Source organism: Peromyscus californicus, unplaced genomic scaffold (assembly GCF_007827085.1).
Source record: "Peromyscus californicus insignis strain IS unplaced genomic scaffold, ASM782708v3 Scaffold_6__1_contigs__length_162567912, whole genome shotgun sequence".
NCBI lineage: Eukaryota > Metazoa > Chordata > Mammalia > Rodentia > Cricetidae > Peromyscus > Peromyscus californicus.
Window position 1 is genome coordinate 23,107,170 of NW_026294584.1, and position 26,216 is coordinate 23,133,385.

At 40.6% G+C, this 26,216-nt stretch overlaps 2 protein-coding genes across 2 annotated transcripts in view; one reads left to right on the forward strand and one right to left on the reverse strand.

Moving 5' to 3' along the window:
* On the reverse strand, positions 1–3,317 carry Rpa3 (replication protein A3). The gene is made up of 4 exons (XM_052719840.1): positions 3,103–3,317; positions 1,957–2,031; positions 821–929; positions 1–355 (listed from the first exon to the last, which is right to left on the reverse strand). The coding sequence occupies exons 1-4, from the start codon at positions 3,199–3,201 to the stop codon at positions 273–275; spliced, it is 366 nt and encodes a 121-aa protein (XP_052575800.1). The 5' UTR covers positions 3,202–3,317; the 3' UTR covers positions 1–272.
* A 133-nt stretch (positions 3,318–3,450) lies between these two features.
* Umad1 (UBAP1-MVB12-associated (UMA) domain containing 1) overlaps positions 3,451–26,216 on the forward strand; it is a 166,081-nt gene continuing 143,315 nt past the window's right edge. The window contains exon 1 of the mRNA XM_052719839.1: positions 3,451–3,572. The gene's annotated coding sequence lies outside the window, so the exon portion shown is untranslated. The remainder of the gene's footprint in view (positions 3,573–26,216) is intronic.

Sequence of the window (26,216 nt, forward strand, 5' to 3'; positions counted from 1 at the left end):
TATTATTTTGATTTTTATTATACAGCAGAAATCTAAACTCAAGACAAATGTTTTATTATTCTTGAATTGAGACCATATGCAGAAGTAGCAATTTAAAATTTTTTTAAAAAGACTTAGTTGTAAACTGTCACATAATAGATTTACAAAAAAAAATACATAAAAAAGACCAAATTAAATATTAGAAAATAGAGGAGTCTCTCCCTCAAACTGAAGAAGTCTTCTTTAATAGCTTTCACTGTAGCTCACTGGCAATCATAAAAAATTCAAGAAGTTCATTCATGTTGTACAAGCCCTAAAGGAAAAAACTGAGGGAACTCATTGATAATTTTCACAGCTTCATTGTAAAGTTCAAGATCTGAAAGAAACATTTAAGCAAACACTTAATCTACAGTGTATTCTGCAGCATCAACTGTTACTTGAAGGATTTCTACCTATTTTTCTCCTTTTCAGATGTTGACTTCTTTTCATAATCCATGTTTATTTAACTCTGGTGCCCACAAAGGAAGGCTACATGATGAACTATTTTGTTGTCTATTATATAGTTATTTTCTGCTGGGTCATAATTTCAGTGTTACTACACTGTTCAAACTTTCAATTCATATATTAGAATATTAATTTCATATTTTAAGCCATTTTTTATTCTATAAATAGTATTTACTGTTTCCTTCACACACAAGAAATGCCTAGTTTAAAAGAAGGTCTCTTCTCATTCTATAGAAATTGGAAATATGCCAGGACTGAGATTTAAGACCAACACATATTAAATAAAAGTTTTTCTCCTACTTAATGAGACTACAAAATAGTATAATGCTCTACTTACCAAAACGAACACAATCTTCCTTAAACTGGACATAAGATGCACACATTATGGTTGCCTTGGCTGTGACTTTTCCAACTACTTCCACAATTCCAGAGATTTCTTCATCAAGCTAAAATGTTGACCAAAATGTCAGTAGGTGTATTGATTGACCTTTTTAATTGATGAGCTTGGAAAGCTGTTACATAGTCTCTTGTCTTTCAAGTTGTTTCATAGCTTACTAATTTTTCATTGTAAAAAAGAAGCTTCAAATTTTACCAGAAATACAGCTTGTAAAAAATGTTGGCATATATAACTGAGAGGATGGTCTAAGTCCTGTTATCTTTAGAAGTGGCTTAAGGTCCAAAAATACAGTTATACATATAAGGAAGGCAAAGCCATTTAAAGACACTGGGGATTTCAGAGTTCCTATAAACAGATTTGTTGGAAAAGTCTGTGAGAAGAACTGTGTATAAATCTTACATTATGTGTTCTATATAGAGTAAACAAACAGTATATGGATTTGTCTTCATAAAAGACCATGAAGATGTTTAAGCACATTAAACATAAAATAAAAAATAATTTAAAAATATGTAAGTTAAAAATTAAAAATAGAAAATAAAGATGATAGGCAATGCCACTAGGAGGCTGAAGCAGGAGCAGCATCCGGGGCCACCACTTCAAGGCCAGACTTGTGAATATGGAAGAAGTAGTTTGAAACGAAGATTTTCATGTGTACATTTTGGGGTTTTTGTTGTTGTTTTGTTTTCTGTTTGTTTGTTTGTTTTTTGAGACAGGGTTTCTCTGTAACTTTGGAGCCTGTCCTAGACTAGCTCTGTAGACCAGGCTAGCTCTGTAGACCCTGCTGGCCTCGAACTCACAGAGATCCACCTGCCTCTGCCTCCCGAGTGCTGGGATTACAGGCATGTGCCACCACTGCCTGGCAGGGTATTTTTTAAGTAATAAAAATTGTTATCCGACCAATACTTAAGGGACATATTCAGAAACTTGGAGCTCTAAGAATCAGTATAGGTTAGAAATGGCAATAAAATATGAGGGCATGGGTTTGATTTTAACAAGCACAGCCTTCACACTCCAATCACCAAAATCAGAAATATTAAACAAAAAATTAAACATGAGACATATCACTTCAAACATACTGGCTCCATCAATTCAATGGTTCCATTTTTCCCTTCTCCATCTGAAAGAATAAACATTTTTCCAGTGGGATGAATCTAAAAAAGAAAACAAAAACCCACATAGATTTAGAAAATAGAATCTACAGAAACAAAATGTTTAAAAACTTTATTGACAATTTACTTGAACATAAAGTAACTGGAAAGGACAGTTCATTTGGCTCAAGTTATAATCTTGTTACCAGATTTTATCATTGGAAGCCCAGTTAACTTGAATTTCTAGAAAACAATATTTGCTTAGTGCTATGTGTGGCTTCTTGTTTTATTTGCAAAATCTGGCAACTGTATACTACAACTAAATTAAGGAAGTTTTCACTTACCTAACAGTGGAAATTCTGCTGACACTCATGATTTAGATAGTACATCTCACAGAAGGTATGTTTTTAAAATTAGGAATGAGGAACTAAAAGACCTGGTTGCCAGATCTAAGGACTTCTCTTGGAATCTGAATTGAGCTCTGCCACTTGCTGTGACCCTGAGCCTGTTTCAGTTAGTTACCAACACTCTGGCTCAGTCAGCCTACCTGTGAAGTTAGAATAACATTCCTTTCACTTAGGGAATGTGTAAATGAAAGGAGCTAGTAAGTAAGTCTTTACAAATGATTTTCTTTTCCTCTGCTTTCTCAGTCACAGATTCTGACTTTGGGCTTGCCTATAGGACGAGGGCTGTAGTCTAAGACTGGGCTAGTGAGTATCTATAGGATATGGGAAGGACTATCAAGTAATGTTTCAGAGAAGCAAATCCAACGCGAAAAAAACAGGCCCGTAAACAGAGACGGTTGCAAAAGACCAGGAAACAAACAGAATCATCAGCCAAGTCTGGCTAAACCAGAAAAATCCTCAGTAGGCAGGGGAGCTAGGTTGGTAATCTTTCAACTAAATACAGAATGGGGGCGGGGAGCGTTGGAACTAAGCGCTCATTTTTTGCGACATAAAAGCGGCACCATGATGGAGCTGCAATGGCTTAGCAGTGGAAACTCTTGCTTGTGAAAAATAAAGCAAGCTGGAGTGCAATGCTGCTTATGGCTACCTGTTTTCGCCCTCCTTTCCCCACTCCCCAGCCACTCCCGGGTGGCCACGGTGCCCCGCTCTCTTGCCCGAGCCCGCGCACCTTTTCCAGCTTCCCCACGAAGCACACGGGTCGGTCGATGAACTGCGCTAGCATGCTGGCGTTGATGCGCGCTTTGGGAAGTTCCATCATGTCCACCATGATGCTGCCGCCAACACTCAGACTTGTCTGACTCGGAGCTGGCCTCCGCGCCAACACACGCAGATTTCCCGAACACCAATCAGAGGAGACTTGCGCTCCAGCTCCACCAATCAAATCAACAGAAGCGTCTAGTTACCTTGCAGGGGACTGGGGGAGGGGCGCGATACGTCCGGAAGTACAGGTCCACTGCCTAGTGACGCGCGGCGTTCCGGAAGTTGCTCCGGCTGAAAGGAGTGGGCGGTGAGGGCGGGTCTTGGAGGGGCGGGGCTGAGACTACGGACCCGGGATCTGGGGCGACCGAACGGCGACCTGACCCCGGAAGTAGGCTGAAGAACCGCGGCGGCGGGCGGCGGGCTGCGGCGGAGTCTCAGGTAGCTCTTGATTGCGGGAAGTGTCTCGATCTTCGTGCTTCTGTCCTCCGGAGGGCTGAACCGTCGGGGTAGGGGGCGGAGTCAGGCGGCAGGTCCCGGAAAACCGTGGCTTCGGGCAGTGACAGTTATCCGCTTCTGCGTTGGAGGCGCGGGGTTTGGGTTTTTATTTTTGATCTAGTTCTACCTGAAGGGAATCATTATCAGTCTTTATCCCCTCCCTCAGGAGATTGTTGCTAGGAGACTGAGGTCCATTTTATATAGCACGCTGTGTCACGTACCTGCCCACTTTCCACACCAGCAGGAAGAGGTGCTGACCCTTTCTTTAGACCCTGGACCATTTCTAGCTTTGGCGGTACGCAGGTGTCCCTTTCCTCATTTACCGGGTGTGAGCAAATACATGCGTTTGGGCTCCTGGAGAGGAGGACCACTGGTTAGGACCAGAGGAGACAGGCTTCACCAGCTGTTGGATCCAAGCTAGTGTTCCTCCACCAGTGCCACATTTTCTCTATCTGCAAAACCAGGGGTTGACTGATTTGCAAGGTCATGGCTAATTCTAATTTGGGTTTGTAATATTATGTCTAGTTCCCCGAAGTACTTTGAAGCATAGAGCTGACTGTCTGAAAGATTAGGGGGAAATTCTCAGGTTGATAGTATGACTGGAAGCTGGTGGCTATTGATTTTAAAGATGTCAACAGTGAAGACTGATACCAGGAAATTTCAGAATGAATGCATATGAAAATACCTTCAAAAGAGGTTGCAGAAATTAGAACATAATTTTAATTGGGTCTAATAATTATGTGGAAACAGTGTCTGGATTTTCCTAAAGCCACAGACTTATTATTAACCTTCAAATTAAGGGTCCTACTTGGAGTTACAATGTAGTCCTGCTGTTGTTTAAGATCTGCAAAGATCTGCTTTGAGATTTTTATATGGAAATTTAAGATTGAAATCCGATATGCCCTATTTAAATAATTTTAACTTTCCTTAGTGTTTATAGTTAATGTTTGTCTTAGTTCTGTTGTTACTAAGACAAATTTAAAGAATTTCATTAGTTGTGGGATGAATTTCGTTTGGGTCTAGCAAGTCAGTATTGCAGCATTCAGGGTACACCACTACCTTTTCTATCCTGGTGTGCAGCACCCTTTACACAGTGAAGACTAGCCAGCAGGAAGTAAGTTACCATATCAGTTCTAGCTTGCTTTCTCTGTGTACTGTAAGCAAATTGAAGCATGTGTTCAGCAATAGGTTCTTACCATCAAGTAATGGTTGACAATTAAGAGCGTTGTTGGACGACTGTGTTGTTTGGGTGCTGCTGGGGCCCCTCTCACCTCATGGGGGGAATCTTACATCCAGTACTGAGATTTTCATTTAATAACCCATGTCTTTGGGGGAAGCATTCTTCACCCATGCAGAGTACCTCCATTTAAACTCCTTTTAAAAACACTTCTATTTTCAGGTAGCTTACAAAGTAGTGTGTTTCCTTGAGGCCTTTTCATACATCCTTAGTCTTAGACTATTGCAGCCCCTGCTTTACCCCCATCCTCTGTTCCCATCTCCACTTAAACCTTCCCTCTCCAGTATTCTCCCACAGCACACTGCTTTCATAGCACAAATGCTCTACTGTCCCCTCCGTTCCTTAAGATTTCTCTACTCCCATCTTCGGCTTTTTGTAGCTTCCTGACTTCCAGACACTACAACTCAAACACACAAATCTAAAATCTTGAAGCTAGGATCCATATATGAGAGAGAAAGCACGTGATGTTTGTATTTCTTGGCCTGGATTACCTCATTCCATATTATATCTTCCAGTTCCTTCCATTTTCTTGTAAATTTTATAATTTCATTTTTTCCCTGTACACCTGAATAAAACTCCATTGTGTATATGTAGACCTTTTCATTTTCCATTCGTCAGCTGGTGGACATTCAGGATGATTCCATTTCCTATCTGTTGTCAATAGAGCAGCAATGAAAATGGATGTCAGAGTGTCTCTGTAATAAGGTACTGAGTGCTTTGAGTATAATAAGCCCAGGAGTGGTATAGCTAGGTCATTTGGTAGTTCTATTTTTTTTTTTTTTTTAGCTTTCTAAGAAACCTATATACTGATTTCCTGTCTCAGTTACTTTTCTGCTGCTGTGATGGAACTTCATGACCAAAAGCCATGTGGTACAGAAAGGGTTTATTTTGCTTACATATCCTGAATCATTGTCCACTGAAGGAAGCCAAGGCAGAAACTCAAACCAGGCTTCTGGAGGCAGGAGCTGATGCAGAGGCCATGGAAGAGTACTGCTTATTGGCTTGCTCCTCATGGCTTGCTCAGCCTGCTTTCTTTCTTTTTTTTTATTTAATATTTTCATTTTATGTTTAACTTAATTTCACATATCGGCCACAGATTCCCCCGTCCTCCCTCCTCCCAGCCCCCCGCCCTCCCCCCCAATCCACCCACATTCCCACCTCCTCCAAGGCAAGGCCTCCCCTGGGGAGTCAGCTCAGCCTGGTAGACTCAGCCAAGGCAGGTCCTTCCAGTCCCCTCCTCCCTACACCAAGGCTGAGCAAAGTGTCCCAGCATAGGCCCCGGGCTCCAAAAAGCCAGCCCATGCACCAAGGACAGCTCCCACCTCCACTGCTTGGGGGCCTCCCAAACAGTTCAGGCTAATCAACTGTCTCACTTATCCAGAGGGCCTGGTCAGGTTCCATGGGGGCTCCTCAGCCATTGGTTCTCAGCCTGCTTTCCTAAAGAACACAGGATCATCATCCCAGGATCGTTCCCACCCACTCACTGTAGGGTTGCCCCTTTCATATTAATCACTAATTAAGAAAATGTTCTGCAAGTTTATCTACAACCCAATCTTATGGGGGCATTTTTTCCAATTGAGACTCCCTGCTCTTAGATGACTCTAGCATGTGTCAAGTTGACATAAAACTATCCAAGACACTTGCATAGTGTTTTCACTAATTTGCATTCCTACCGTCAGTAGGAAAGTGTTTACCTTTCCTGGTATCCTCTCCTGTGTTTTTCTGATGGTAGTCATTTTGACTGGGGTGAGATGGAATCTCAAAATAGTTTCCCTGATAACTAATAATGTTGAACACTTTTAAAAATGTTTATTGGCTGTTTGTGTTTATTCTTGTGAAAATGCCGGGTTCAGTTCCATACCCTCACCCCCTTTTTCGATTGGGTTATTTGTTTTCTCGAGTTCTTTGTAATTCCTCAATACTAACTCTACATTGGGTATATAACTAGCCAAGATTTGCTCCCCTTTTGTAGGCTACCTTTTCATTCAATTGACTATTTCCTTCGCTATACAAAACCTTTTGAATTTCATGAGATTCCCATTTGTTGATTGGTTTTATCTCCTGAGTGATAGAAATTCTATTCAGAAAGTTGTAGCACAAATCTCTAAAGGTCTTATTAATAAAAACAAACCTGGAGCCAGGTATTGGGGTGAATGCTGGAAGATCAGAGAAGCAGAACAAGCCACAGCCACCCCACCTTGCCAATTCCTCAGCTGATCCTGTTTCCTTAGACTGGAAGCCTCTGAGTCCTCATCCAAATGGATCTCAGCTGAACTGCTGCTCAAAAGCCTAAAAGCTTAACCAGCTAGTTCCTGGTTTTCATGCCTTATATATCTTTCTGCTTTCTGTCATCCCTTCCTGGGATTAAAGGCTCTTGTTACCACACCTGGCTGTTTCCAGTGTGGCCTTGAACTCACAGAGATCCAGGTGGATCTCTGCCTCTGGAATGCTAGGATTAAAAGCATGTGTGCCACTATTTTCTGGCCTCTATATCTAGTGACTGTTCTGTTCTCTGACTCCAGATAAATTTGTTAGGGTGCACAATATTTTGGGGAACACAATATCACCACAGAAAGTCTCTACTATGCTTGTATCTTAGTTAGGGTTTTATTGCTCTGAAGACACACAGTGGCCACAGCACCTCTCATAAAGGAGAAAATTTAATTGGGGCTGGCTTACAGTTCAGAGGTTTCTTTGGTCCATTATTGTCATGACGGGAGCATGACAGCATTCGGGCAGACATGGTACATGGTACTGGAGAGATAGCTGACAGTTCTCCATCCTGATCGGCAAGCAGCAGGAAGAGAGAGTGCCACCAGGCTTGGCTTGGGCTTCTGAAACCCCAAAACCCACTCCCAATGACACAGTTCCTCCAACAAGGCCACACCCCCAATAGTGCCACTCCTTATGAGCCTATGGGGGCCATTTCATTCAAACCTCCACAGCTTGTATCTTGAAATGCACTCCCTACTTTTTTTTTGTAATAGTTCAGAGTATCAGGTCTTATGTTGAGGTCCTTGATCTGTTTGGAGTTGACTTTTGTGCAGTGTAGGAAGTAAGGATTCATGTCATTCTTCTACATGTAGATAAGCAGTTTCCCTGTTACCATTTGTTAAAGATGCTACCTCTTCTCCAGTGTATATTTTTGGCATATTTGCTAAAAATCAGATGGCCATAGTTGCATTGGTCTTCTAAATTACTATCTCTTTCTGTGCCAATACCATGCCTTTTTTTTTTTTTTAATTACTAGAGGTCTATGGTATAACTTGAAAGCAGTTGTGGAGTTACTTACAGCAGTATTCCTTTTGCTTGGCTATATAGGGTCATTTGTGCTTTCATATTAATTTTAAGATTGTTTTTCCATTTCTTGAAAGAATGTTGCTGGAATTCTCCCCTACAAACACTGACTCTGTTGAATCCGTAGATTGCTTTTGGGGTGGATAGCCATTTTCACAATATTGATTTTTCTAGTCCATGAGCTTGGTGAGTTTTTCTGTTGATGTAAAAACCAGAGTTCTCATCTTTTCTTTATTTCTTTTTGTTTTTTTGAGACAGGGTTTCTCTACATAACAGTCCTGGCTGTCCTGAAACTCACTCGTAGACCAGGCTGCCTTTGAACTCACAGATATCCTCCTGCCTCTGCCTCTCGAGTGCTGGGATTAAAGGTGTGTGCCACCAATGTCAGCTCACAGTTCTCATCTTAAAGAGAATAAGACATAGTTTATTCGTAAGCCAATATGTGTAACTGGAAGTTTTCCTGTGTCCCGCTGCCCAGTCCGCAGCTGCTCAGACTCAAGAAAACACTCAGAGGCTTATATTAATTAAAACTGCTTGGCCATTTGTTCAGGCCTACGACTGACTAGCTCTTACAATTAAGCTCAGCCCATTTCTGTTAATTTATATGTTGCCATGTTTTCCATGGCTTTACCTGTGTGCCATTACATGTTGCTCCCAGGATGGTGGGCTGGCGTCTCCTCACTCAGCTTTCCTCTTCCCAGAATTCTCCTCATCTGCTTGTCCCACCTATACTTCCTGCCTGGCTACTGGCCAAGCAGCATTTTATTTATCAGCCAATCAGAGCAACACATTCATAGCATACAAAACATCCCACAGCAAATATGAGTGACCATGGCCTGAGAACACATATTCAGGTCACCCCAGATTCCGTGTTTCAATGTGGAAGCAGTTTCACAGAGTTCTTCTAGTTTTACAGAACAAAGAAAGTCATAAGTCAAGGCAATTTTAAAATACATTGGTGGGTACACCAGAGAGGCAGGTACAAAGAGAGATGGGGAGCTATGTTTTAGGCCTAAGATGTTACTGATGACATTCTTAGCTCTTGGAGTGGTGGAAGCTAGTGTTCTGCTAAATTAATGGCTTTGAAGAGGTTTTTAATTATTACCACAAGATGTAAGTTCTAAGTTAATAGCTTCTAAGAGGTTTTGATTAATTATCATGCAATGTTAGTTCAGATACAGAGTGGGGCAAGGAATGGCTGTTCCAGAAGGCTAAAACTAGCCCCGGCTAAAGTAATTAGCCTCTGAATCTATAAAACTCCAGGCTCTCCACAATACCTAAATTCAGTCTGTCTGTCAGTCTCTGTGGACACAGACATTGCATCTTTTCAGGAATTTTCATTCACATTTCCATCCTCAATTTCATTCTTCAGAGTTTTGAAGTTTTCATTATGAAGATTCTCCATGGTTTATTCCAAGTTTGTTTTGCTGTTATGAATGTTGTTCCCTTGGTTTCATTCTTTAGGATGCTTGTCATTGTTGTATAGGAAGGCTACAATTTTTGTATGTTGATTTTGTATCCTGACACTTTGCTGAAAGCGTTTAACAGTTTGAAGAGTTTTCTGGTTGAGTCTTTGAGATCTCTTATAGAATCATAATAGGAACAACTACAGACACTTACTTGTAACATTTTTATTTGTTTTTCTTGTCTTATTGCTCAAGCTAATCCAGTACTACCTAAGAGTGGACAAAGTAGACACCCTTGTCTGATTTCTGATTTGTGTGTGTGTGTGTGTGTGTGTGTGTGTGTGTGTGTGTGTGTGTGGAAATTCTTTTGAGTTTTCCTCATTTAATATAGTGTTGGCTATAGGTTTATAGTATATAACCTTTATTATGTTGAGATATAGCCCTTCTATTCTGAGATTCTCATAGCCTTGCATTCATTTTTCCTAGGTTTAACTCTGTATTCTTCATGTATTTCAGGTTTAAGGTGGATCTTCATGTCTTATTTGTGATATGCACAGTCTTCCTTGGTCTGATTCTATGTTTTTAAGTCATCTGACAGTTTCTTGCTCTGGCTTTTTTCTTTTTGTTTGGTAATTTAAAATTATAGATTCATATTTCATGGAATTTTTCTTTTGTTGATTTCTGTGGTTTGATTTCAGGATGTGTTTCTCTGGAAAACATTTGTTTCCTTCTTTGCACAATGTTTGGCCACAGGCTTTGTGCCTGTTCATTGTGGGACATGGGTCATTAAAACCCAGGCTTATATCCATTAGAAACCAGCAGTGGCCACAGGAAAGATGCAATGGTTAGTACTCAGATATCCCCCCGTAGACTTTTAGCCCTTCCTTCTTTTGGGCCTCTGTAGAATTTCTTGTTCTCTTATTGGTTTGGCCATCCGTTTTTAAATGGCATTAAGATGTATTTTTACATAGTTTATATGTAAAACAAACAAAACAAAACAAAAAAGAAAAAACCCAGTGTTTTTTGGTTTGTTTGTTTTTTAATATAAGTTGTATCAAGATACAATTTCCCCAGACATCTTTTTCATGTGATCAGAAATATATATGCTCTAGTGTTATTTTTCAGTAGGAATCTGACAAAATGTAGTAGTTTTACAAAAAGGAAAACTTTGCATGACTGCATTTGCATTAGGAACCTAGCATAGTCACAGCAATAGAGACAGAAAGTAAAGGTGTTGAGCAATGATTGAGTTGTGGTTGCACAATTTGAGTTTTAGAAGATGAAGAGTTCTGGTGATGGAAATGGTGGTGGTGATGGTTGCATAGCAGTATGAACCTGCATAACACACTGAACTACAGGGTTAAAAATAGTTAAGGAGTAACTTTTCTATTATAAATATTTTAGCAAAACCAACAAATAAAAAGTTGATATTACTTATACAAAAAGTACATTCATTAGACTATTCCCAGCTATTCTCCATGCTGAACTCTCAGTGTTTCTCCTAAAATACCCCTCATCCAACATTCTTCTAATGCCACTATTAAGCCAAATTCTTTAACATCACATTTGGCTAGTATTAAGAAGTGCATGCCTGTTCTTTGTCATCCCATGAATTAAGAGAGCTTGTGTGAGAATTCTAGTTGGTGAAGACAACAAATACAACTATACATTAACCAAGAAAATCCAAGCTGCTGTCCTTAAGGAAGAGTTTGAGACTGGAGGGCTCAAATCCATCTGGGCAGTAACCCAGTTCTCCCTAGCATTTCGATAGGTAAGAGATCATGACCTCATAATCCTGTGGGTTTAATCAGATGTTTTCTACATTTTTATCTGTTTCTTGTGGGAAATTATCAGACAGATACTCTTCCTATTAGCCTTTGAATCGATATTTCCCTTACTATCTTGATATCCCTTTTTTAATTAAGAAATTTTTTATTCATTCCACATACCAACTATAGATCTCTCCCTCATTTATCCCCCCATCCCACTCCCCCCTAGCCTTCCTTCCCAGCCCATCCCCCATCCCCTCCTCTGAAAAGATATGGCCTCCCATGGGGAGTCAGCACATTCAGCTGAGGCAGGTCCAAGACCCTCACCCTGCATCAAGGCTGTGCAAGGTGTCCCATCATAGGCAATGGGCTCCAAAAAGCCAGTTAATGCACCAGGGATAGATCCTATTCTCACTGTCAGGGGCTGCTCAAACAGACCAAGTTACACAACTGTCTTGCCCCTGCAGAGTGCCCAATCCAGTCCCATGCAGGCTCCACAGCTGTTGGTCTAAAGTTCATGAGTTCCCACTAGCTTGGTTCGGTTGTATCTGTAAGTTTCCCCATCATGATCTTGATGGCCCTTGCTCATAGCATCTCTCTTCCCTCTCTTTGACTGGACTTCTGGAGCTTGGCTTGGTGCTTGGCCGTGGCTCTCTACATCTGTTTCCATCTGTTACTGGATGAAGGCTCTATGATGACAGTTAGGGCATTCACCAATCTGATCACCAGGGTAGGTCAGCTCAGGCACCCCCTCCACCACTACTAGTAGTCTAAGCTGGGGTCATCCCTGTAGATTCCTGGGAACTTCCCTCAAACCATGTTTCTTCCTATCCCTATCCTTCAATTTCTTTCTTCAAAGATTTAAAGTTCTTGTCATACAGGTCTTTCATTTGCTTAGTTAAAGTTACCCTAAGGTATTTTACATTATTTGTGGCTATTGTAAAGGGTAATGTTTCTCTGATTTCTTTCTCAGCCCATTTATCATTTGTGTATAGGAGAGCTACTGATTTTTTTGAGTTAATCTAGTATCCCGCTAAATTGCTGAAGGTGTTTTTCAGCTGTAGGAGTTCCCTGGTAGGATTTTTTTGGGTCACTTATGTAGACTATCATATCATCTGCAAGTAGTGAAAGTTTGATTTCTTCCTTTCCAATTTGTATCCCCTTGATCTCCTTTTGTTGTCTTATTGCTCTAGCTAGAACTTCAAGTACTATATTGAATAGATATGGGGAGAGTGGACAGCCTTGTCTTGTTCCTGATTTTAGTGGAATAGCTTTGAGTCTTTCTCCATTTAATTTGATGTTGGCTGTTGGCTTGCTGTAAATTGCCTTTATTATGTGTAGGTATGTTCCTTGTATTCCTGATCTCTCCAAGACCTTTATCATGAAGGAGTGTTGGATTTTGTCAAAGGCTTTTCCAGCATCTAATGAAATGATCATGTTGTTTTTTTGTAGTCGAAAGTTTTCTCCATCCTGCCCACCTCGCAGACCATGGCTACTTATAAAATAATCACTCGGAGGCTTAATATTAATTACCAGTTACATGGCATATGGCAAGCTTCTTGCTAGCTAGCTCTTATAACTTGACCCATTTCTATTAATCTTTAAGTTGCCAATGACCATGGCTTACCAGTATTTTCACATCTTGCTTCTCCTGGCAGTGCTGACATCTCTCTCCCCTCTGCTTTTCTTCTTCCTGTCTGTCTGCCTGGATTTCCCACCTGCCTCTAAGCTGCCTTACCATAGGCACCTTATTTATTAACCAATGAGAACAACATATATTCACAGCATACAGAAAGACATCCCCCAGCAGTTTTTTTCCTTCAGTTTGTTTATATGGTGCATTACATTGACAGATTTTCATATGTTGAGCCATGCATGCATCCCTGGGATGAAGCCTACTTGGTTGCTGTGGGATGGTCTGTATGTCAAATGTGTTGCTGATTGGTCAATGAATAAATCACTGATTGGCAGTGGCCAGGCAGGAAGTATAGGCAGGACTAACAGAGAGGAAAATTGAGAGAACAGGAAGCTGGAGAGGGAGACACTGCCAGCCACCATCAGGACAAGGAAGATGTAAAGTACCGGTAAGCCACAAGCCACGTGGCAAGGTATAGATTAATAGAAATGGATTAATTTAAGCTGTAAGAACAGTTAGCAAGAAGCCTGCCACGGCCATACAGTTTGAAACCAATATAAGTGTCTGTGTTTACTTGATCGGGTTTGAGTGGCTTGGGACTGGCGGGTGAGAGAGATTTGTCCTGACTGTGGGCCAGGCAGGAAAACTCTACCTACAAATGGCGCCCAACGTGGGGCAAGAGTTTCCACCTAAAACCTGAAAAAAAAGATTCTAAAATGGAGCTAAAAACAGCTTCCTAATTGTCTCTCTCAAATGAGCGGCAGCTGCCGGTTTGAGCTACTGGCGGGTTCCTAGCGTGTGCGCTCGACCTGCCCCCGTATGGCGGGAATGAGGCCTCTGCAAGTGGCACATTAAGCTGTGTGGTGGATTTAGCCTTTGCTAGTACAAAACAAAAAAGAGGTTTCTGGGCTACACGCTGCTTGGATAAAAGCATAGAGACCCACGATGGCTCCCAGAGCTGGCGGTAAGCATACTGCCGCCATGTTGGGAAGCTGAGGTGGGCGGAGCCAGCAGCCACAGCTGCTACAGCTTAAAGCAATAGATTCACAATAAGACAGATTCAGATGTAATAGTTTAAAATGTGTGTAAAAGATACGTAGGCTTGAAAGAGACAAAAAAGGTGATATATACAGTATAGAAACAAATACATAGTTTTAAAAAATAAAGTCTTCAAAGAGACAGTAAAATTAATATAAAAAATAAGCCACGTGAAGATGAATATTACACAGAGAATCTGGATTGTGTTGTCTTTGGGATTTTTAACTGTAGAAAAACATTTGATTGTAAAAGCTGTTGAGTTATGCCAAAATGTATATTTTAAAGGTATCTTGACTTCAAAATTTGGATATAAGGATATGTTGCTTTGGAAAGGAGATTCTACTTTTGTTCCCACAGAAAGCCAGAGGCTATGGATTTGTTCCAGATTAAGATACATCAGGTTTGACCAGCCGAGACCCCCTGAAAGGTCTCCGATGACACCATGGCCCAGATGATCCAACATCCAGAACTGTTTCAAGACAACTGGCTCAGATGATACAGCCTCACGGACTACTCCATGATCCTAAAATTTTCTTTGTTTCCCCAGAAGATACAGCGCCCCCCTCCAGCAGGAAGTAGTAAGAGAAGCTACGCCCAAATTCCCAAATATACCAAGCTGACTTTGGAGATGTGTAAAGGTTAAAACCTTCCTTTTTAAGAAAAGAAAAGGGGAGGTGCTGTGGGATGGTCTGTATGTCAAATGTGTTGCTGATTGGTCAATGAATAAATCACTGATTGGCAGTGGCCAGGCAGGAAGTATAGGCAGGACTAACAGAGAGGAAAATTGAGAGAACAGGAAGCTGGAGAGGGAGACACTGCCAGCCACCATCAGGACAAGGAAGATGTAAAGTACCGGTAAGCCACAAGCCACGTGGCAAGGTATAGATTAATAGAAATGGATTAATTTAAGCTGTAAGAACAGTTAGCAAGAAGCCTGCCACGGCCATACAGTTTGAAACCAATATAAGTGTCTGTGTTTACTTGATCGGGTTTGAGTGGCTTGGGACTGGCGGGTGAGAGAGATTTGTCCTGACTGTGGGCCAGGCAGGAAAACTCTACCTACACTTGGTCATGGTGGATAATTTTTTTTGATGTGTTCTTGGATTCAGTTTGCCAGTATTTTATTGAGTATTTTTGCATCAATGTTCATGAGAGAGATTGGTCTGTAATTCTCTTTCTTTGTTGCATCTTTGTGTGGCTTGGGTATCAGGGTAACTGTAGCCTCATAAAAAGAGTTTGGTAATGTTCCTTCTGTTTCTATTGTGTGGAACAATTTGAAGAGTATTGGTATTAGCTCTTTGAAAAATCTTGTAGAATTTTATGCTGAAATCATCTGGTCCTGGGCTTTTTGGGGTTGGGAGACTTTTAATAGAGTTTCTGTTTACTTAGGTGTTATAGGTCTGTTTAAAATCGTTTATCTGGTCTTGATTTAATTTTGGTATGTGGTACCTATCCAGAAAATTGTCCATTTCTTTTAGATTTTTCAATTTTGTAGAGTACAAGTTTTTGAAGTATGACTTAATGATTCTCTGGATTTCTTTGTTGTCTGTTGTTATGACCCCCTTTTCATTTCTGATTTTGTCAATTTGAATATTCTGTCTTTGCCTTTTGGTTAGTTTGGATAAGAGCTTGTTGATTTTCTCATAGAACCAACTCTGTTTCATTGATTCTTTGTATTGTTCTCTTTGTTTCTATTTTATTGTTTGCAGCCCTCAGTTTGATTATTTCTTGGCTTCGATTCCTCCTGGATGAGTTTGCTTCTTTTTGCTCTAGAGCTTTAAGGTGTGGTGTTAAATTGCTAGTGTGAGATTTCTCCAACTTCTTTATGTGGGCATTTAGTGCTATGAATTTTCCTCTTAGCACTGCTTTCATAGTTACCAATAAGTTTAGGTATGTTGTACATTCATTTTCATTGGATTCTAGGAAGTCTTTAATTTCTTTCTTTCTTTCTTCCTTGACCCATTAGTGATTTAGTTGGGCATTATTCAGTTTCCATGTGATTGTAGGCTTTCTGTAATTTTTGTTGTTGTTGAAATCTGACTTTAAGCCATGGTCATCTGATAAAATACAGGAGGTTATTCCAATTTTTTTGTATCTGATGAGATTAGTATTGTGACCCAGTATGTGGTCGATTTTAGAGAAGGTTCCATAGGGTGCTGAGAAGAAGGTATATTCTTTTGTGTTAGGGTGGAATGTTCTGTAGATATCTATTAAGTCCATTTGAGTCATAACATTTGTTAGATCCCTTATTTCTCTGTTAAGTTTCTGTCGGGCCGACCTGTCCATTGGTGAGAGTGGACTGTTGAAGTCTCCCACTACTAGTGTGTGGGTTTTGATGTGTGATTTAAGCTTTAGTAATGATTCTTTTGCATATGTGGTTACCCTTGTATTTGGGGCATAAATGTTCAGAATTGAGACTTCATCTTGGTGGATTTTTCCTGTTATGAATATGTAATGTCCTTCTTGATCTCTTCTGATTGATTTTAGTTTGCAGTCTATTTTGTTAGATATTAGGATAACTCCACCAGCTTGCTACTTAAGTCCATTTGATTGGAAAGTCTTTTCTCAGCCTTTTAATCTGAAGTAGTGTCTGTCTTTGAAGTTGAGGTGTGTTTCAGTATGCAGCAGAAGGATGGATCCTGTTTTCATATCTGTTCTGTTAGACTGTGTGTTTTATAGGTGAATTGAGTCCATTGATGTTAAGGGATATTAATAACCAGTGATTGTTAATTCCTGTTATCTTTTGGTGGTAGTATGTATGTATTTCCCTTCTTTGGGACTTGCTGCTGTGGGTTGATCTATTGCTTTTTTTTTTTTTTTGATGCATCTAATTTCCTTAGGTTGGAGTTTTCCTTCTAGTGTTTTCTGTAGGGCTAGATTTGTGGGTAGGTGTTGTTTAAATATGGCTTTGTCTTGAAATGTCTTGTGCACTGTGTCTGTGGTGATTGAACATTTTACTGGGTATAGTGGTCTGGGCTGGCATCTGTGGTCTCTTAGTGTCTGCATTATGTCTGTCCAGGTCCTTCTGGCTTTCAGAGTCTCCATTGAGAAGTCGGGTGTTATTCTGATATGTCTGCCTTTATAAGTCACGTGGCCTTTTCCCTTTGCTGCTCTTAATATTCTGTCTTTATTCTGTATGTTTAGTGGTTTAATTGTCATGTGGCGAGGGAACTTTTTTGGGGGGTCTATTCTATTTGGTGTTCTATAAGCTTCTTGTATCTTCATAGGTACTTCCTTCTTTAAGTTGAGAAAGTTTTCTTCTATGATTTTGTTGAATATATTTTCTGTACCTTTGAGTTGGTATTCTTCTCCTCCTTCTATCCCTATTATCCTTAGGCTGGGCCTTTTCATAGTGTCCTAGATTTCCTGGATGTTTCGTGTTACGACTTTTTTGGCTTTGGTGTTTTCTTTGACTGATGAATCTATTTCCTCTATTGTATTCTCCATGCCATAGATTCTTTCTTCCATCTCTTGTATTCTGTTGGTTATGTTTGCATCTGTAGTTCCTGTATGTTTATTCATATTTTCTATTTCCAGAGTTCCCTCAGTTTGTCTTCTTTATTTTTTTTTTTCAGTTTCCAGGTCTTGAACTGTTCCTTCCACCTGTTTAATTGCTTTTTCTTGGCTTTCTTTAAGGGATTTATTCATTTCTTCCAATTTTTTGTTTGTCTTTTCTTCAATTTCTTTAAGGGAATTTTTTATTTCATCTTTAAAGTTCTCTATCATCTTCATGAAGTTATTTTTAAGGTTGCTTTCTGATGTTTCTTCTGTGTTGGGATGTTCAGGTCTTACTGTTGTAGAACCACTAGGTTCTGGTGGTGCCATATTGCCGTATTTCTTTCACTGGCTCTGGTTCTAGGACCAAAGTTTGTTTCTTTGACTCTGCTTTCAGGGTCAGAATGTGTTTCTTTGGTTTCAAGGCCAAAGTGGTTTTTTGTTGTTGTTTTTTTTTTAATTTTTATTTTGCAATACAATTCAGTTCTACATATCAGCCACGGATTCCCTTGTTCTCCCCCCTCCGCCCCCCATCACCTTCCCTCCAGCCCACCCCCCATTCCCACCTCCTCCAGGGCAAAGCCTCCCCCGAGGACTGAGATCAACCTGGTAGACTCAGTCCAGGCAGGTCCAGTCCCCTCCTCCCAGGCCGAGCCAAGCGACCCTGCATAGGCCCCAGGTTTCAAGCAGCCAACTCATGCAATGAGCACAGGACCCGGTCCCACTGCCTGGATGCCTCCCAAACAGATCAAGCCAATCAACTGTCTTACCCACTCAGAGGGCCTGATCCCGTTGGTGACCCCTCAGCCATTGGTTCATAGTTCATGTGTTTCCATTCGTTTGGCTATTTGTCCCTGTGCTTTTTTCACTGGCTCTGGTTTCAGGTTCATGGTGGGTTTCTTTCACTGGCTCTGGGTTCAGAGCCAAAGTGGATTTCTTTTGCTGGCCCTTTTACCCTACACATGTTACACTGATTCATTCAATTTTAGTAGCTCATACACATCCTCCGTGTGTGGCTCTTCTAGGTAGTAATTGAGTCTTCAGTGGCTTAAGAGTATAAAAGGACTCTAAATGAGTTGGGAAATGAGGACTGATAAGTAATTCTTTAAACTTGAAATTAGACAAGTCCTGTGCTCTGCTTACAGAGCTTTTTGTTTTGTTTATTCATTCTGTTTTGTTTTGGTTTTGTTTTTTTGATACAGGATTTCTCTGTGTAGTCGTGACTGTCCTGAACTTACTCTGTAGACCAGAGTGGCCTTGAACTAATAAAGATCAACCTGCCTCTGCCTCCTGAGTGCTGGGATTAAAGGTGTATGCCACCATCACCTGGCAGAGTTTTTTCTGTTTTAAGGCTAATTGAACAGCAGGCATCCTAATTATCACACTCGATGACTTTATTCTTCCATGGGACATTGTTTATTATACATGGTCATTTCACCTAAGATATTTGCTATACTAGAGAAGTGTTTTATGTTCAGATTTTCAGGAGTCTTTTTCTGAATGTGTTTTTCAGAGTTGCAAAATTAAATGAAGTAGGCATTTTTCTTCTGATGACCTATATAGTTTTTTTTCATGCCCAACTAACAAGAGTTGTTTTTGACATTTGTGTAGATTTGTGTTTTTAATTTTCCTAAAACAGAAAATATATCATTGAATCATTAACTTAGAAGGATTAATATGACCCTAAAGGCTGTTAAATTATCTTCTTGGTGAGTGACTGTGACATGTATGATAATTTGTAAGTGCAACTTATAATATCTCAGAAGTCAATAACTTGACCTTTCAGATTTCAGTATCACCCCAATATTTGGCAAAAGAAAATAATGCTTTTGGGCCTTGCACAATGGCTCAGCCAACAAGGTGCTTGATGCCAAGCCTGATGACCCAAGTTTTATCGCCAGTACCCACATGGCGGAAGGAGAGAATCAACTCCCACAAGTTGTCCTCTGATCTCCTCATCTGCACCTTGGCGTGTGCTTGTACACGTGTGCCGGTGTGTATAAGTGTGAGTGTATGTGTGTGCACACCTGCGTGTATGCATGTGTGAGCACAAACACAATGACAAGCATTGTTTTTCACTTGAATGGTTTTCAAAAGAGGAGAAGTTTTGTTTTGCTTGAAGTAAAACCTCTGACTTGAAGGTGTTCCCTGACTGGAACTCCTCCCATAGTAGGTGATGACACACATCCTCAGAGGACTAGGACACAGCCTGTCTTCTGTTATGCACTGCCAGTGTTCACAGAGAAGACAGGACACTGTTCTTTATCCCCAGGTGAAGTCTACTCTCCCAAGTCTACTCTCCAATAAATTTCTTTATTCAGGGAGCTCTCTGCTCAGTGGGTGATATTGCAGGAATCCTTTTCATCAAATGCCTTGGCTTTCAACTAAGGACAGCCTTGTTAGATGGGGAGCATTTGGTAATGTCCAAAGATATTTTTGGTCTTTTTAACACAAGCATTGGAGAGTATTTAGTAGGTAGAGACCACAGATTCTATTTAAAATACATTGTATAGGATCACTATGAGAGACTTGCAGGTGTAGGGAAGGGGAGCATCTCTTCCGGGGCACTGTTAAAGCACGCTTGGAATCTGGGCAAATTGTTAATGTTAACTGTAAGTTCTTTATGTTTATACCATAATTTTCCATCTAATGTGGGGCATTTACCCACCAACCCCGCAGTTCCCCAGAGTTTTGTTGAGTGCAAGCAGCAGGAAATATTAGCTAGAAGGATTTAGAGTGTGGAGATAAACAGATAAAAAATACAGGACAGCCTCAAGAGGGCTTGGAACCTATTCCGGGGAGCCCTGACTGTCTCTGTATTTATAGAAATGCCAAGGGGTGGAGCAAAAGACCTCCCCTCCAGCACAGCCAAGTGCAGACCATCTCAGACACCTGCACTCAGGCCCGTGGTCCAATCATCCTCTCTCTGCGGACCTGCTGGGTAAAGCCACGAGGAACCTGAAAACGGGCTCCCACAATCTGATACTCATTTTCCTGTAAATACACAAAGATATCAGTACTGGGGCAGTCAGATTCCTAATTCACAGCTGTTGTACTCATCCTTGCTTCCATAGTTTTCTTGAGCAAAATGACTGTCAGTTAAACAGTCAGATTAGCCTTAGCCAGCACTAGCTGGCTGGAGCACTCCACGAATGCCTTGAGACAACTCTGAAAGATTGCAGCAGATTGCCTGGACTTCTAGAGGTGCAGCCCCAGCCAGGACTGTTGAAATAGCTTGTTCCAGACATGATACTATCACCAACCTGGATGATTGATAAGGACTCCATAGCCATTCCACCTTGGCCAAATAGGGAGCACTTCCCTTGGTTGAACGATTACAGTGCCTACACTGTGGCGTCTCTGGAGCTCCCTTGTACTTTTCCAGAATTCTCTCTATCGTGATGCTCTATGTGCAAATTATAGTTCGTGATTATCCAATGTACAAGTATTCTTAGTGTTTTTTGTTTATTTGTTTTTAAGTTAGCAGTTTGCTAAAAATATCCATAAGGTCATGTTAGGAGAATAAGTTCATTAAATCAAATGTTTTCATTTTCTATTGACATAGATGCACATGATGTCACTTTCTATTTAGGTTATAAGTGAAAAGGTTAGAAGTTTTAAATTGGAGCGTGATATCTCTTAAAAGTGAGGCTGTGGCATGCTTGACTCTGTCTAAGCATGTGTCTTCCCATGAGACTTTGAATATGAAGCATGTACTGATGGAAACATAGGCAAAATTGTCTTCCAGATTCAGATGAAAACTGATAATAAAATCCACTACAGCTCTGAGTAGGTGACAAGGAAGAAGAATCAAGCTAGGACTGTAATGAGTTGCATTTGAGATGATACACACCTTTATGTGGTATCAAAGTCACTACCATACCATATCAAGTTGAAAATGTCACCATTGTCTAAACAGTTGGGCGTGTTTAATTGGTAATCTGATTTTTCTTTTTTGGTGTTATACCTTAGTTGGTTGGCTGGTTCAGTAGTAAAAATATGAAACCTTTTTGGGGGGAAAGGTGAAGTTGCCATCATCAGTTTGTGTCTATGTGCTGTTCCAGTGAGTCGAATGCAATCGGAGGCTATTTTCAAGCTGCTCCTGGCCAGAAGGGGAAAGAGGGAGAAAGAACACTGAAAGTGTCCTACTGCTAGGAAAGCTAAATCGTTTTTATTTATTTGTTTGTTTCTTCATTTTGAAGATCAAGGACATTTTTATTATCTTTTGGGAGAAAAGCAACAGATCAGGCCAGCTGTAAATCTGTGCAGCCACCAGGAGAGAACAGTAAGAGAAGGCCATGCTTTTTGCCGTGGAGGTCGGCTAGCAGCAGTGAGGCACAAGAATGGGCCTTCCGCGGAAGAATGAAAACTCCCAGATGCCAGGGAAAGCATGCTTGTGTTTGGCCAGTGTCTGTAAAGAGATAAAGAGAAGGAAGAAAAGGTTGGGCTTTTCTGAGTTAGGCCAGGCCAGGCCACATAGCAGAGGCGCACTGGGGCAGCCTGACAAATGAATGCTCTGCAAGCAGCTGCGCTCTCAAGGATTTTAAATGGGTGAGAGTGAGTATTCAAATGCACTGTTTAGGTTCCATTCAATTTATCTTAAAGGGTTATAAAGGGTTTTATTTCAACACATCAATACTTTTAGTGTGCCAGAAACTACAATGTCTTTAAGAATTTCCAGTGGAAATCTTTAGTTATAAATGTAAGAGGTAGACGTAGCTGATAATTCTTTACAAACTTGAAGGGGCATGTGAGAGCCCAGGTAGAGTCAGTAGTTTTGAGACTTCAAAGACGTTTATTCTTTGATGGTTTCTTACTCACATATTGTGGATTTGGGTCATTTTTGCCACGACCACCATTCCCTTCTCATCCCTGCACACTCCTGCTGAGCCCACTCACAACAAGCCTCTCCCACACTTTCATGTCTTGCTTGTTTGTTGTTTTTTGTGACCCACTGATTTGATTCCAGCATGGATTGGGGGATGACATTCAAGAGTATGGAGTCCACTGGAAAACAAGTACTCTTTTTTTCTCAGCTATCATCACTTGGCAGTAGTCCCTGAGGGAAGAGTGGGGCCTCATGAGCTCCTTGCCCATCCCTGATGGACTGTTGCTGGGCCTCATCTTGTGCAGGTCTTGTGAAGCTAACCACCACTGCTGGAGGTTTATAGGTATAATGACCATGCCATTTCCAGAAGTCAGCATTGTGTAGCAGTCCTTCCCATCCTTCAGCTCTTTTGACCCCCATCTTCTGTGATGTTCACTGAGCCTTGGAGGAGCTGATACAGATTTCTTTTTTAGTATTACTGGCACTTTACCAGTTACGAGTCTCTGTGTTAACCATTACCTACTGCAAACAGAAGTTTTTCTGACCAAAACTTACCTCTGGGTATAACCGTGTATATTTAGAATTCACTTGATGCTAAGTTGATTGAGCATAACAGTAGCAAGTTTCCCCTTGGGGCCTCTTACTTCCAAAGCCATAAACTTGTGATGAGAGTTCCAGGTCCAGGCATGAATATCAAACTGTGAAGTGTGCCTTAACTGCAATCAGAAAGTGGTTGGTTACTCCAATAGTAGTCATGCCACTATTGGAACATTGGACACATTTTTTTTTTTTTTTTTTTTTTTTGCCAGGTAGGTTGGTATTGTAACTCACAAAGTTCACATATGGGTAAGACAGTTGATGGTTTTTCTGCCCTAGTGGCCTGCATAGCACCTTTTGCTACTGTGAGAGTTAGCCTGCAGAATGGAAGCTCTGTCAGCTTTCTACAGGTTCTCTCTTATTGCTGCAGACTTACAGAACAGGCAAGACAGTCACAAGTGGACAGACCCCCAGGAATGATTTAGAGTAGCTAAAGTCTTCCAGAAATTTTCCTTTGTTGATTAGATTTAGGCTATGAAAAATGTCCATTTTAGGTCTGAAACTGTCATCTGAGGCCAGTTTGCATAATATTCAGTCAAGCAACATAATATTTTACAAAACTGAACTAGTTGCTTCCTTATAAGAAGTACATTTTTACATAGCATCTGAATTTCTAGTATGCCTTAAAATCATATTGAAATGGAATTTATTTTCTTTTTGTTATTAATTTTTTAGGTTAGCAAACAAAGTAATGAGTGGGTCTCGTGATGTCTTCTTCATACTGTTTTTTCTTCTCTTAAACATTCCTTTTCTACTTTTCTTACTCAGCTTATCACTCTCTTTTCTCTGTGGCTGGACTTGTCAGTCATTTTTTTACTGGCTCTTCTTTAGTTGCGTTTTGTAAAATGCGAGTCACTGAGCTCTATTCCACATCATTTCAGTACACTGTTCCCCTTCTCCTCAGATATTTCCTGTCTTAATCCAGTCATCACACTTAGCCTGTGCAGCATTATTTGAAAATTTTAATCTTTGCACAAGGCTCTTCTAGAGTGTATGAATTTAATATTGAACAAATCTTGGTATGCTGCTCTGCATATTGTAATATTTTTTGACTTTTCAGCCTTTAAAATATTTTATCATTATTCTTCTCAGTCTTGATTTCTGTGGCTTATCTACGTATCACCTTGTCTCTGGTGAGGTTCCTTCCTTTGCTATTCTGAAAAACACTCTTGTTCATATTGGTCCTTCTTACTGAAGACTTTCCTTCTCTCTTCATTTCTATTGATGCCCTACCCATCAGATGGTCTAAAAAGCAGTCTACCAGGGCTTTTGGAATTTGTAGTGATCTTTTGGAAGTGATTTATGCTATTTAATGCATTCTTAATCTAAGATAAAAACTGCAAAAAGCATGGAGCACAGCCCTACACTATTTTGGTACTTCTCAGGAGAAATTAGTAAACTTTCATCTGCGTTTGTATTTTATTTCCATAATCATGCACTTCATAATGTATCATTACAGAAAAGGAGCATTATACATTGTTTAGGATTTTAATTTTTCAGAAGTATTAAATTTACATATTTTTTGAATTTTGGCACAAGCATGAAGAAGAAAATGTGTTTATAAATACACACACACACACACACACACACACACACACACACACACACACACACATATCTTCTATCGTAAAGTGGCTGCCGTATTTCAGTCATGCAGGAATTTACTTCTGGTATAGTTACATTAACTAGGAGTCTGGTAGAATTAAACAGATAATAAACCTGAGAGATATATGTTTTCTTATGTTTTAATCTTGTTGTAGGTGATGTTACTGAAGAAGAAATCCTTGAAATAGTAAGAAAAAATTATATTATGCACTTTCCCATACCCCCACTTCAGAGCCGTGAGGTCTGTCTGGTCCCGCCTCTGACATACCTGCTGGGTGTGGTCAGTGTGTATCATTAAAAGTGAATATGAGCCGGGCGGTGGTGGCGCACGCCTTTAATCCCAGCACTCGGGAGGCAGAGCCAGGCGGATCGCTGTGAGTTCGAGGCCAGCCTGGTCTACAGAGCAAGATCCAGGAAAGGCGCAAAGCTACACAGAGAAACCCTGTCTTGAAAAAACCAAAAAAAAAAAAAAAAAGTGAATATGTTGCCCTTTATGTTCAGGTTGTGTTGACTGCATAAAGAAGTGTTTTGTTTTTTACATAGAGATTATCTGTCCAAACACAAAATGGTTTAAAACTTTGAGATGGTTTTCTGAATAATTGTGAACTAAAATGTTTATATAACACCTAAATATGCTATGAATGCTCATAGCTTTATTGAAGTATCAGGTGATTTGCAGGTTTCTTCTCCCAGTCTATGGCTTGAGAATGTGAAGTCTGTCCCTGTGTACCTCTGAGATCCCGTGTGTCTGCCTATTAGGAGAACTCTATTCTAGCTTAGCCAAAAACAGTGTCACTGCTAGCAAATAATAGATTTTTAAGAATATCTTTTGATATTTTTCCATTTGCAATGGTAAAATTTGCTTATTATAGATAATATTTAAAATACTGAAAATAGTAGAGAAGGAAAATAGCCTGAAGCCTGTTCAGGAACTCACGTAGACGTCATCACTGTAGACATCATCACCCATGTACGTCACATGCTGCACTGAGGCCTCCGTGCTGTTTACAGGCCCCTCTTACTTTTGGTGCTGCTCTATGATTAGTGCGAGCGATTGTTTCAGAGGAATTGTCAGCCGCTGACAGTTTGTCCCCTCAGATATGAGTCCAGTGCTGCAGCAGCGGTGCTGTCCCAGTCTCCGTCCTGAGCACCTAACCAGTGCTGGCAAAACAGAAACACAAAGTCAGTCAGTCTTGAACATAGATGTTGTGGAGTTTGGAGATGTCTTCAAAACAGAGAGGAGCAAGGCTTGGAAAAGTAGGGTCTGATAAAGACAGAAATAGAATTATAAAGACAGAAATTGCAATTAGTCAAATATAATCAAAAGAGGAATGTAGTGTTGAAGGTCCACACAAATGTCAGGAATTTTTAGACTGCCTTGTCTTCTAGGTTTTGTTTTTAGTGTGTGTGTGTGTGTGTGTGTGTGTGTGTGTGTGTGTGTGTGAGTGTGTATTCATGCTGGAGCACATTACAACATTGCATGAGTGGAGGTCAGGGGACAACTTTTGGAGTCCGTTGTCACTTTACACACCGCAGGATGCTAACTCCGTGTGAGCCAGTCTAGGAACTTTGAGCTCGGGCGGTTACCTTGTCTCTGCTGCCCATCTTGCTATCGGAGCACTGGGTTACAGCAGGGAGCTGCTCATCCTCCTTTGTCCATGGGGTGCAGGGGCCCCAAA